We start from the raw sequence: 13,873 nt of genomic DNA on the forward strand, positions 1-13,873 counted from the left end.
ACGGAGAAAACATCCTGCTCCAAACACGTCATCTGAAGGAACACTAAAAACAAAAACACTCAGTCCGTTTATAGTAGGAGCAAAACCACAAACGGATAAATTGCACAAAAATGATATCAACAGACTTGTTCATGATACTCTTGGAGAAATAGGAATATCATCTCCCCATTTTCAGACAGAAATTATCCTTGAAGAGAAGAGGAATCGAGTTTTTCTTGGAGAATGTGCATACGATGAGGATTTAACAATATTGCAAACCACACGAATTTGGAAATGTAGAAAAACTGGAAAAAATGTATGTATTATTTCATTTGTATATATGTAGTCTAAATAAAAAAAGAGAGAAGAAAAAAAAATCGTCCAATTTTGCTTGCTACAGAGTTAACAATTTATGTAAACTCAATATCGGAAAATATAGTTATGTAACTCAATTAAGCAAATATGCATCTTTAAATCTTTAATTTCTTTTCTATACATGTTAAAATTTTATTAAGATTTGTTTCTTTTTAGAGTCTTGATACTTTCCGGCGTGTGGTTGAGTTCATCACTTTTGCACAGAAAATGTTCAATTGGTACGTATATATATATATATACTCCAAACGATGTTTTTTTTTCTGTACTGAACGAAAAGAGCAATTTACTAATGTAGCTATTGTGTCTCAAATCATAGTACTTTTCAAATTCAACCATATTGCAGTCAGTTTTAATGGATTTGTAAAGGTTTATTCTTTCATTGTTATAAATAAGCACGATATTACTAGAATATTTTTTATAAACATATTACAGTTAGAGATGATGTCACATATTTTTTTAAGTTGTTGCATACAACTTCGACTATCTCGGCATGCCAGGAAAACTTAAAACTAAAATTCGAAGAAATTACACATTTATCTCATTTATATACTGACTTATTATCAAATTCTCAACACATAATCACCATTTTCCGAAACTGATCCATCATATTTTTTAGATAACCATATGTTCATGATGTTGTAATGTTATTTTACTGTTTCGGGTTAGGGTGAAGGTTGGCACCTGTTAAAACGTTTAATTCCGCTGCATTTGTGTGCACATGTCCTAAGTCAGGAACCTGTTGTTCAGTGGTTGTGGTTTGTTGTCAAGAGTAGACTCAAATTTATGTTATTCATAAGAGGTTCGCGTTTCCGTTTTTTATATAGATTATATCGTTGGTTCAAGTTCCAGATTGAATTGTTTTGCACTAGTCATTTTAGGGACCTTTATAGCTTGCTGTTCGATGCATATGGTGAACCAATGCTCCGTGTTAAAGGCCATACTTTGACCTATAATAGTTTAACTTTTTACAAAATGCAATCAAATGATATAGAAATTAACAACATAGGTCACCGTTCGACATTCAACAATAAGGTAAGCAAAACTCATACCGCATAATCAGCAATAAAAGTCCCCGAAATGACAAATGTGAAACAATTCGAAAACTAATGACCTGATTTATGCACAAAGTAATGAACGCAAAACAAATATAATATACAGCAAGAAACGACAACCACTGAATTATAGGCTCCTGACCTTGGATATGCACATACATAATTGGACGGGGTTAAACATGTTAGTGCGGGGCGCAAACCCCTCCCTTAACCTGGGACAGTAGTGTGACAGAACAAATAAAATTCAGTTGAAAAGGGCTTAACTCATCAGATCGATACAAGGCAGAAATAGTTTACATCTACCAAAAATAAACATACCGGACGTGGCAAGGTTCTTTTACACCCCCATAACAAAAAAGACACTAAATATACCGATCTAAGAGAAGTCACAGTTACTGACAACTAGCTTAAAGCCAAAAGCAACTAAAAATCATACATTGATCTCCAGTAAGAAAGAGTATAGAAACAGGAATCCCATTTAATTTCAATAAGGAATTTTTTTCACAAAGTCTTTTTATAACTCTTTCCAGCGACAGAACACCAAAGTTATCACAACAGGAAACGATATTATTTTTCTTGGATACACAGACACTCGAGAAACAGGACAAAGACTCGCCAAAGTTATTATTCGATATGACTCCCTTCAAGTCTATAGGACAGGTAAGAAGATGACTGCTAGCTAGAAATTGTGATACAATGTCTGAAAATAAAGTTTCAAGCGCACTTGTCTTAAAAATAGCAATATACATTAGAGATGCCTGCATGCAATTAATGACATGACAAGAAAGTGTTAATTTCACAAATTATATTAATTTTTTTTTACAAATTTTATAATAACATCAACGGTACCAATTTTTCTGCACCAGCTATGCATATCAACAATCGATGTCTTTTCAGTGATGCTCGAGGCCAAACTATTTGAAATAAAAAGCTTATTAAAAATATGAAGAACTATTTAACCTGTTTTATTTCAGAGAAGCTTTGTGAATTCAGTAAAGGGCGTTCTACAGAAAGATCCAATAAAACGAGCAGAGAAAGATGTATCAGCGGTATGTACTATTATATTTCATGCATTTCGATGAATTTCGGAGATGCCCTTACAGAATCACATTTCAATGTGATTTAGAGCTATTTTGAATAGGACATTATTAGATAATCAAATTTACCTACATGCAGGTTTAACTCCGCCATCTAATATATTGTTTGCAGATGTCAATCCTAATTACAATGCTTGAGAAAACTTTAATACAAACAAAGCAAGCAAGCCAACCAAACCTTAACTTGCTAGCATTAGGATAACAGCTGTAAATGTTTTTAAAAGTGTAAATTATTCGATTCCACAGCAAATACTCTAATTAAAGTATAGATATCTAATTTTGATATGCTCATATTCATGACGAGACGCGACGGGTTATGACAGATCTAAATGTCCACAGTTCAACTTTGAACCCTTTATATGGATAAAAAATTGTAACTTGTAGTATACTAAATACAAATTGTATTTTGTTTCAGTTGCTACATGTTTTACGGAATTTCGCCAAATTTTCGAGTTATCCACAACATATACAGCAAGGAATTTGTCGAAAGGGATGGTATTCCAAGTAAGTATTGCCAGGTTTAGCCATCATATTTATTCTTGGCACTGGCTACGGTTACATGGAAATGTAACAATAATAAAAATATTATTGTTACATTGGAGACTAAATGCCGGAATGTATGGTTGGGTAAGGACCTGTTTAATAACGAATGTAACAATAATTATTGAGGCTACGGTTACATTGCGTTATTGTTACATGAAAAAAAGCAATGTACGATGGGACTAGTAATGATGTACTAAATAATAAAAGTTGAGGACATTTATTACATACATTTATAACATACAATTTATTTACTGTAATTTTTTATTTACAATGACAATTTCTACAAATCCAGTAAGTTGTTTTTAAAGTCCGACACATTTTTGATGAACGAAATTACGTCCCACACGGATACGTGTACATACAGAATTTCTTAGTATTTAAGTTACAGTTAACAAACTTTGCTTTTGATTATCAATTTGCGTCAAGTTATAAAGCTGTATGAAATTTATGTCTAAGTTGATATTGTTTCAGTTTCGTTTAAAACGCATCCCAAGTTTTATTTTTTTGACCATAAACAAAATTGGTCCAAAGTATAATGACAGTAATAAGAGTAGGTGTGCAGTTAAATACTTTAAAAAAGTGAAACCATTGAACTATATTTTTCGTCTTTGACAGTCACACTCCTAATCTTGAGTAGTATCTTTAAGAACATCAAAACCATGAATACGTAGAAAAACTATTCAAGTTGTACACCATTTGTTGAATAATAATATTTTATTATTTATCAGTATTAAATTACAAGTATTGTTTAGTACATATGAAAGAATGAAGCAATACAACTATAGAAGATTTAAGTTTAATCAATATAGCGTACATTGCTGTTTTTCATGTAACAATAACGTAATGTAACCGTAGCCTCAGTAATTATTGTTACATTTGTAATTAATCGGTTCCTCGCCCAACTTTGCATTCCGGCAATTAGTCTCCAATGTAACAATAATATTTTTATTATTGTTACATTTCCATGTAACCGTAGCCAGTGCCTTTATTCTTTCTTGTCATTTTATTCTCTTTAAATTCAAGTAGAAATAAAGACATCTCTGCTTGAGTAAATAGGAGGTCCGGTTATCCTGAATTATATAATTATAGAATTTCCTAACTTACCCTTTGAAAGTGCATGGCGTAGCCCGTATGCTAAAGAATCCACACCATCTTGGCATAACAAGTACAGCTTTGTCGTTTGAATTGAAGCACCCGCTTACAATTAGACCTTGTTAGTTCGTTACTAGCTCGATCCATTGTTCAAAATGAACAAGCTGATTACAATGTGATATTTGCCACTATATTGCTAAGCACTGACACCGTCCAAAGGTTGATTTAGGGAGGACAGGGGGCACGGCCCCTTTAATGGAGCTGCATATATGTATGTATGATAAATGCATTATTTTTAAAACAAGCTAAATCGTTGGCTAACTAGGGCCCATCACCTTTTTCAAAATCCTGGATCCGCACCTGCAGTTGGACCATATTTTAAATTATGTTTTAGAAAATATACTTACTCAAAACGGATAGGAATGAATTATATGGTAATAAATTACTGATCTAAAATTCTGACTCATATTGGAGCAGAATATCGTCTAGAGGATGTTTAGTCCACTTAAATTCATTTGGGGGGGGGGGGGGGGGGGGGGGGGGGGTCTTGTTTGAATCCACTTCAGGAGAAATCTGACTTGGGGTAGGGTTAGTCTGTCTCCTTTAAATAGACGCATGGAGAAATAAAACGAAAGCAATCCTTCTTTTGATTAATTGGTCGATAGGAATATTATTCCCTTTATTTTTTTTTTTTTTATTATTATACAGATTTGACAGTAACCATGTGATAGCCAGAGAAGGAAACAAAGCTGAATTTTACTATATGATAATATCAGGCGTTGGTAAGTATGTTAATAAACTAAAACTGACTAAAATATTGTAACGTGATCATGTACAAAAACAAGAATGTGTCCCCAGTACACGGATGCCCCATCCTCACTATCATTTTCTATGTCTAATGGACCATGAAAATGGGGGAAAATCTCTAATTTGGCATTAAATTTAGAAAGAACATCATAAGGCACATGTATACTATTAGTTTCAGGTTGATTGGACTTCAACTTCATCAAAACTACCTCGACCAAAAACTTTAACCTGAAGCGGGACAGACGGACGAACGGACGGACGCAGACCAAGAAACACAATGCGGTCCATAAATGGGGTATAACAAAGGAGGAGCCTGTATTTTAGTTTTTATCGTTGTTTTCTGTCAGTCTTCTGTAGCGAAAAATCAGGCCATTAGTTTTGAAATGTTGTCTAGTTTGCAAACGGGCCCTATTACAGTCAGCTTAATATTATATGTTTATACATATGGTAATACTTGGGTTTTCTCAATGTTGAAGGCTGTATTGGGCCTAATATAGTTGCCAACATCTCTATCCTTTAGTCTCTGGTGACCAGTTGTTTCATTGGCAATCATACCACACATCTATTTTTGTCACGGATAAAAAATAAAAATCTATATAATATATCTATGCTTTTATATACTCTATATTAATTCAATTTCAGCTGTGTCACGTTGTCTTGGCACCACTATAGATCCACAAGAAAGAAGAAAACAACTGGCTGAATTTCACAGACAAGGAGATATAATTGGTGTAAGAACGATTGTTTACTAGTATTCTATCACACTATAGATAGTGCTCTGCACATTCAAAAATAAATGGCAGTGGCTATTCGTCCGGCTAGCCGGACAAATAGTCAAAAATGTCTATTCATCCGGCAAGCCGGACAAATAGCATTTTTACGGTTTTTTGCTATTTGTCCGGCCAAAAATATAATAATGGAGATATAGCATCGTGTTTTGAAGGTTTTAAATAAAGCACGAGTTGTTTTAAAATAATTATATTGTCTAACATCGTTCTATGAAAAAGAACTCATTCTAATAAAAAAGAATGAAAAAAATACAAAAAAACTATACATTTGATTCAGATTTTTTTTATTCTAATATTCTAAAGGAATTTGGGTAGGAGGGGGGGGGATGATTCTCTCTTTTGTAGTTCTGCCTATGAATTTCATGTAAGGTAAATAGTCGGGCCAATCATTATTGGCTTTATATGATTATGCACGATTCTTCATTTAAATTGTTCGGTGATTTGTAATTCATAGGAAATTAGAGAAAAGGGCAGACACGTGCAACCTGTCCCCAAAAGTAGGATTGTGTTTTCGATCAGATTGTTTTAGAAATTTGTGGTTAAAATCAACAGGCATCATATATTTGTATTTCTGTAAAAGCATGCAACTCAAAATCGTCAAATTAAAGCATGAAAAACGTTTTTATAAAATGAAATGTTGTTTTGTCTCCACATATGGTTTTAGTATATTACCAATCACTGTAAAAATGGGTAAATTCTGGCAATGTTTCAAAGAATTTGAAGAAAGCAGTTTGAACAGAGACATATATATGTCTCTGGTTTGAATAACATGATTTAGGTGAGCAGTGTTGCCACTCTTACTGTTGCTGTTTCTGTACTGTTAAGACATGAACTAGTGGCATGCAACCATGAATGCATTATTTATTCTTTTGTAGGAGAAAGAAATTCTAACAAACTCGGGAAGAAGTGCTACATATGTATCTAAGGAACCACTAGAAGTGCTGGGTCTAGACAGAGATGTAAGTTTGTCAATGGCGTTTTAAAGGGCTTGGCAAACATAATTTATCCAAATTTCTTTACTGTTAACAGAAAGAATACCATATTATGAGTCTTTGCTTTCAATTTAAGATATGGTGAATATGAAACTTATGTATATAAAAACAATTGAGCTTACTTTTTGACACCTTTTGGATGCAAATAAAAGTATATTAAGTTAAGAGAATACTGTATCTTTTTCAGATTTTCTTAGACATATTTAAGTCAGCAGGAGGAGCAGAATGTATTAGTTTTCTTAGGTAAGACTATAAATATTAACAAATTGAGCAGCAAAACTTTTAAGAAAATGTCAATGAACTGTACATTTTTTATAAAGAATCCGGCACTGAAGCACGTTTTTTCATCATGGCCTTGTAAAGAAATGCATCTTAAATTTCTGTTGATTAAAACTTTAATAAGATGAGTATACGTCACATGCATAGTACATTTACTGTTTCTTCTATAGACGTCTGTAAGGAAAACGAAGATGTGTATATAAAAGAATGCCAACAAAGACAGTTTTTGAAAAGGACAATATGATGCCTTTACCACTTTTTCTATACATTAACGATGTTTCAAGTTTTCACTTTTATATTGTGGAATCTGCCCAAAACTCTCGCCCTCTTATTTTAGTTTTGAATCCACGAACTGACATTCAAATTAATTTATGTTTGTAGAACCATACCAGATTTACAAGACTTTCCATTAGAACTGCTTCAAACACATCATTTCTCCTGCTCTACACATTTCTACAAGTAAGTATACTCTTAATTTTTTTATTTGCTTGGTAATCCTGCATTTGATAACTTTTTTTTCAATCCGAAACTTTTAATTCATTAATATACGAGTATATTCCTTAGTACGTCCATGCAGCTGTTACGAGTTTTGTTTTTAAAGTCAATATAACCTAATGAATACATAAATCCTCTGTAAATTTCAGGAGAGGAGCAGTAATTGTGAAGAACAGTAATGATGCAGAATGGGTTTATGTCATAAGATCTGTGAGTATTATTTTTTTTACATTTCATGAGCAAGATGAGCTTTCTCCACTGTCAGTTACATATGACGGACTGTTATGCATTACTATCCATGAAACATATTAGTCTTTATGTCCAACAAAACGTCTAGTATCACTGCAAAATTATCTTTGCAAATGTGTTGTAGAAATGGAAATGAAAGTACTAGACATTGGGATAATACCAGTACCACAGGCTCAATCCCCTTTAGAACCCGGAGCATGGTACTTGGAGTCCAAATCCCCAAGTCTTATCTATGGAACTTAGAACACTGTCAGGTGAGCCAAGCGTCAATCCGTGGATCCCAAAGCCCTCAGTGGGCTCTATCAGATAATATTCAAATCCAAAACATTACTCAAGGAGCCTTTATGATTGATAGGGTTAATGACATGAGTAATCAATATTTTTCTTGTTAAACATAGAATTTTATCAGCTCCTATTTCAAAATTTCAAGGAGTTATTGTTTTGTTTCAGGGATCATGTCAAGCTTTCAAGGCAGTACGAAGCAATGATAACCAAGATATCCAGAAGATTACAGAGAAGAGAAAACATTCATCATTACTTCCATCTTTACGATCGAACAGCATAGGTTAATATACTAATCAGTATAAAGGATGATTTGTTAATTTTGAAAACCACAAATATCGTCTGAATGGCCAAAGTTGCTATTTGTTTTGGAAATGTAAATTGCTCTTCAAAATAAGAAACACTTGGTTAATGGGAAATATGAAAGTGAAAAAAATCCTCCATTAAAAATAATCCAATTCTTAGTTCAATTGAGTTACTTTTCGAACCAGTCAAACTGGCAACACTGTCTGATTTTTGGTGTGTTTTCATCACTTTCAATGTCAGCAGAAATAATAGTCTGTATTGAAGATAAAAATATAAAATGGATGACAGGAATTAACACCAAATTCTAAATGAATCTTTTAAATTATTTCTTCATAAACAATGTTTTCGCTAGCTCACTTATTTTGCTGATGTTTTTAAAGTTAGATGGGAAATATATTGAACTAGTGTAATAATACTTGTATGGTTATTAGTTATCCACTAAATCATTTGTTTAAAACATTTAACATTCATGATTGATCAATTTTAGCTTGCTTTGTGTCCAGTGGCAAATATTACATGTATATTCAGGTTACCAAAAAACACACAGCTAATACAATAGACTGAAATCTGGAAAAGCAATATGCCACATATGAACACCACTGTGTTGAGTACTTATACATTACACATTTTATATGCTGAACAACTTCATTTTTATAATTTTTTTCAGATTCCCTCAAAAGCAAATCATCAGAAGACAACAAGTCACCAAACAGGGTAAAATTTTGAATATCAGATCTTCTCTATACATGGCCAAATACTCATTCTTACAGTTTTCAGTAGTTTTAGTATATTTTATTTGAGGGAAACATCATAATGAATAGTGTTATACAAGTATGAAACTAGAACTTTTTAGATGATTGAAGAATGATATTGTCAATTTTAGGGGTCCAGTAATTGCTTACTTTGTATAGAAAATTTATATTGTTGAAATAAAACCTTGTCTTTGTAAAATAAAAATATATATCTCAGATACTTTTGACTGTAAACTATGCCCATTTAAATAGAAGCATCTACCAAAATATTATTACTAATGATTGTTTCATCAGCATTCAAATCCTACGGGAGCTCTTTATTCTAAATCTATCCTGTTAGCAATAACAATTGTCATATATTTACAGGCCAAAACTTTGAAGAAACCTTCAAAAACACAACTACCAACAATCAATAAAGCCAAGAATTCACTGGTGTCACAAAGCTATGATGAAAATATCAACACAATCAAAGAGGTAAGGAAATGCTAAACACATATGTGTGCAATTCATAAGATTTGGCCCTATGGGTAAATGGGGAATACAAATATGATTTTTGTGTGGTCTTCCATTGACAATAAATAATCAGTCATGAAAAGATTGATTGGACAGTAAAAGGCACTTGTATTTAAAGTAATGTAATGTCCACTTCATATCAAAGAAACAAGAAAAGTGTCTCTGGTGAGGGTTATGAAAGTTACCTTGTGTAAAAATAAATTGGACCTAGAAAAAACACACTTTCTAATCATGATGCAACCTAAATTCTCAAACCTACCAAATGTCTACTCTTTTAAAGTTTATATAGATATAGTATTAATTTTCTCTCAATTCTAATAAGCAAAAATGCATATATTTGCCACTGGACATTAAGAATTGCAGTAAACCAATTAGAACAATTAGAAGATGCTATCTTTAACCTTTATTGTCCATTATGAAATAAAGTCTTAATGTGTTTCTTCTAAGTTCTCCTTTGCTGAATTGAAACTGTTATAAAGCAAAAGTGAAGAAGAGCTTTCTATGGGATGTTCAGTTGCATACTGCTGAAAGACCAATCTTGATTTGCTGGTGTGGTTTGGCCAATGGGTATCCTTACCGTATGCACAACCCCTTTTCTCATCTGGACATGGAATGATAACCCAGTGACATCTTTTAAGTTCTATATATTGATGAGCATTTATTTATTGGTTTAATGTTTGATGTTCATCCAAAACTTACTTTATTGTTTGTCCATTCTGAAGTTTCAAATCTAGATCACACATGGATGGACCTTGTATTACTCTATTGACACTTGTTACCAAACATTATTTTTGTATTTAAAATTCAGTGAATATAAACATAGAAACAATAATTTCCATTTTATGTTTCAGACACCAAAGAAATCAGTCAAGAAAACAAAGCAAGAGACACAAACATCAATTGATAATCCAGTTCACTATGCCAAAATAGATCTAGTGACAGAAAGGGAATGCTTTGTAAGTACAGATCTAGATTGCACAAATGTCAATCAAAACTAAACATTTAAATACAAATAAAACATATTTGTTTAACACTTAAAAATTAAACCATCCTGATGTTAATCACAATCTTACTGTATATCCTTAGTAAGGACTTCTTACTACACTGCCAACAGAAAACATATATCCATAGCCAGGCTGAAAGTTTATAATGTTATTCATTCTGATATTTTTATTTTCTTTCTAGGGTCTGCAGTCTCTTCTTTTTGATGATATGCCAAGTTTAAGTCTAGTAAGTATAATTTTTGCATATATCATGGTTTTCAATTTACTCTTGTTGTTTTCTTGTTTATAAAGAAGCATACCCATCTATCCAAATAATAAAGAGTAAAGTACATAAAATTTGTGATCCAGTATACGGTTTCACTCAGTTTGTAACCTTCAAGTTATAAATTAAAGCTGATTTTCATACAATATGTCATGTTTTAAATTTCTAAGAGTTGACATTTTAAGATTGTGATCTTCATTTTTTAATTCTGGGTTCTACTCATAGAAAAATTCTGAAGCACAATAGGCAGAAAATGAACCTTTTCTAAAAGTTTCTAGTAGGCTACCTATATATTTCATTACTTACTAGAACACGCGGGCATTCAGAGTGTGGTTGAAAGTATGTAAAGTGCTGTAGGAATGTAAAGTGTTTAGGATGAATTTTTGTATAAAAGATTTAATGACTGGAGAATTTCACGAAAGGTATCAAAAGTCATACGAACTTGGGGACAGGACATTTGTTTTTCTACCCCTCCTCCATTTTTTCTTGTTTTCTATTACTTTCAATATGAACATACATTTAGTATATTATTAACATTCATTACTATGAATAAAGTGTGTTTACTATTTAATATCAATCTTAAGGCTTACTAATCAATCCATGGCGGTCATTGATGTATTATATAGACCCTCTCTATTTAATATACTTAGTAACCCGATGAATTTTTGTAAAATATTTTATGACTGGAGAATTTCAGAAAAGGTATCAAAAGTCATAAGTACTTTGGGACAGGACAATAGTTTTTCTAGCCTGGCTCCTCCTTTCTTTCCAAAATTCCCATTTTTTGCTTTCTATTAATTTCAATAATGATAGCTTTTATCTGTATATTATGAACATTGATTACTATAAATAAAGTGCACCTGCCCTCAACTATCAATTCTCAGTCCACTCATCGATCCAAGACGGTCATTGATATACTATATAGACCCTCTCTTTTTAATAAACTCTGTGACCGCTGTGGATAGCAAATTTGAAAATGATAGCAGACAACAAACACACCTTATTGAGGCCCCTCATGGGGGGGGGGGGGGGGGGGGGTGTCATAGTAATCACATAATCACCATTTTTTTGCCAATATAATCACATAATCATTAAATATTTGCTTATCTTTAGTAATCAAATAATCATAAACTAAAAATACAGTCCTAGGTAATCAAATAATCATGAAATATTTGGCTTAATAATCAAATAATCATTAAAAAAACGGCCAAGTAATCACATAATCAAAAACCCCATGAGGGCCCTCCTTATTTACAGTATATGTATGTTTAAAGTATACAGAAACTTAAACCGGAAGTGTAGTCCGACTTAAAATTCCATCCAATGACGGAAACAATATCTGGCCGCCATTTTTTTAAATTTTTTCTCCCAAAATAATGCAAACTGAATAATCATAAGAATGGATGACAAATGCGACTATGCATGGTACCTTAAGGACACAGAGGCATGATGATTTATTTATTGCGGAAGGAAGAGAAGCGACACACAAAATGAGGTCTTCTCATTTAATAGTATAGATGTCTTATTCATTTTGAATCTACAACCATTAAAACTTTTGTTAAACAAACTGTCTATAGATCCATCTTAGTTATAATATATATTTTCTGTAGGTCAGTAATGGTGCAGAATGTGTTCTTATTTCAAAACAATTCCTAAAGGAAAATATGGATACAGAAACTAAAAGAAGGTTACAATCAAAGGTAAATTGTTAATAGTAAAATAGGGACAAATATCTAGTATTCTGGTGAAAATATAGGTGGGTGATTAATCTGTTAGGAATTCCTTAACATTGTTTACATGACAATTCAATGATTGATTGATTATTGATTGCTTAAGGTGGTACCCAACACCTTCCCTAAAATTAATTTGGCTCGTTTAATTTTGACGAAGTATTGACCCTTTGACAAAAATGTAAAAATTTCAAAAAATTTAAACCAACCATTCCATCAGAAAAATTACACTGGTTATATAGCAGTTTGACAAACACTAATTTTGATCATTGAGAAGCTTAATATTCCCTTAATATCACAACATAATTAAAACGTTTGGCTGATTTTACAGAGTTATCTCCCTGTAGTGTTAGGTACCACCTTAACAGAATATCAATTCTACATACAACAGTTAAAGGATATGGTAAACCCATTGAATGAGATATAACAACAGTAAACTTGATAAAACTGGTTTTCTTTGCAATATATAAACTCGCAAATTTTCCATGTTCATTCAATTTCATGTGCTTTTATTTTTTTTATCAAATTTTATCACTGTTTCATAAAAACAGAGCATTCTTATGAAAATCAGAAAAATTATATATCAGATGTAAAAAATAACACACAAAAACTATGAGTTCTAAAATGATGTTTTTTGTTTTTAACAGATAGCGCCATATCCAAATTTAGTACAGATAAGGAATGCTGTAGATGACAAACTTGCCTGGAAGTCATACAGAGATCAAGTTTTATACGACACAGTCAGATAACAACAATGAAATGGCCTAGCTCAATGACATGCATTTGTGACTCTATTAAAAAACAATATTTTGTGGTTGTATAATTTGTTAATTTTATTAATGTTTTTGTTTTGAATGATTATTATTACATATTAAAGAATGTTTTATACAGCAATAGATCATGGAATGGGCACCACCACAGTCTTATCAGTAACCATATTACTGTGTAGGGCAAACAGATCTATATAGTAAACATAGTTTTTTAAAAAGAATATTTGATACCATTTTCTTATATATTGTTAACACCTATTTGTTTTGCCTGTTTAACATTGTCAATTTTTTAAGTGTTGATTTGGCCAATGCTGACATCGACAACATAATTATTTATAAGTGAAGGAACTTGATGTAAGAAAACTATCTAATATTAAATGCAACACAAGAAGCCATTATCTTTCAAATATCTGATTGATTGGTGATAGTTTGATACCACCTCAGCTCACATTGGCATTCATATAGCTTTTACATTATCTTGATAATTAAATCAACAGGCATCATTA

General features: G+C 32.1%; 1 protein-coding gene across 1 annotated transcript; it reads left to right on the plus strand.

The window, feature by feature from the left end:
* The first annotated feature begins 450 nt into the window (after positions 1 to 450).
* On the plus strand, positions 451 to 13,410 carry LOC139514269 (cyclic nucleotide-binding domain-containing protein 2-like). The gene is made up of 17 exons (XM_071303273.1): positions 451 to 572; positions 1,937 to 2,066; positions 2,381 to 2,455; positions 2,919 to 3,007; positions 4,847 to 4,920; positions 5,588 to 5,676; positions 6,609 to 6,692; positions 6,913 to 6,968; positions 7,386 to 7,463; positions 7,649 to 7,709; positions 8,199 to 8,313; positions 9,004 to 9,050; positions 9,455 to 9,562; positions 10,453 to 10,557; positions 10,787 to 10,831; positions 12,478 to 12,567; positions 13,245 to 13,410. The coding sequence occupies exons 1-17, from the start codon at positions 562 to 564 to the stop codon at positions 13,344 to 13,346; spliced, it is 1,359 nt and encodes a 452-aa protein (XP_071159374.1). The 5' UTR covers positions 451 to 561; the 3' UTR covers positions 13,347 to 13,410.
* Positions 13,411 to 13,873: the final 463 nt, after the last annotated feature.

Source organism: Mytilus edulis, chromosome 3 (assembly GCF_963676685.1).
Source record: "Mytilus edulis chromosome 3, xbMytEdul2.2, whole genome shotgun sequence".
Taxonomy (NCBI): domain Eukaryota; kingdom Metazoa; phylum Mollusca; class Bivalvia; order Mytilida; family Mytilidae; genus Mytilus; species Mytilus edulis.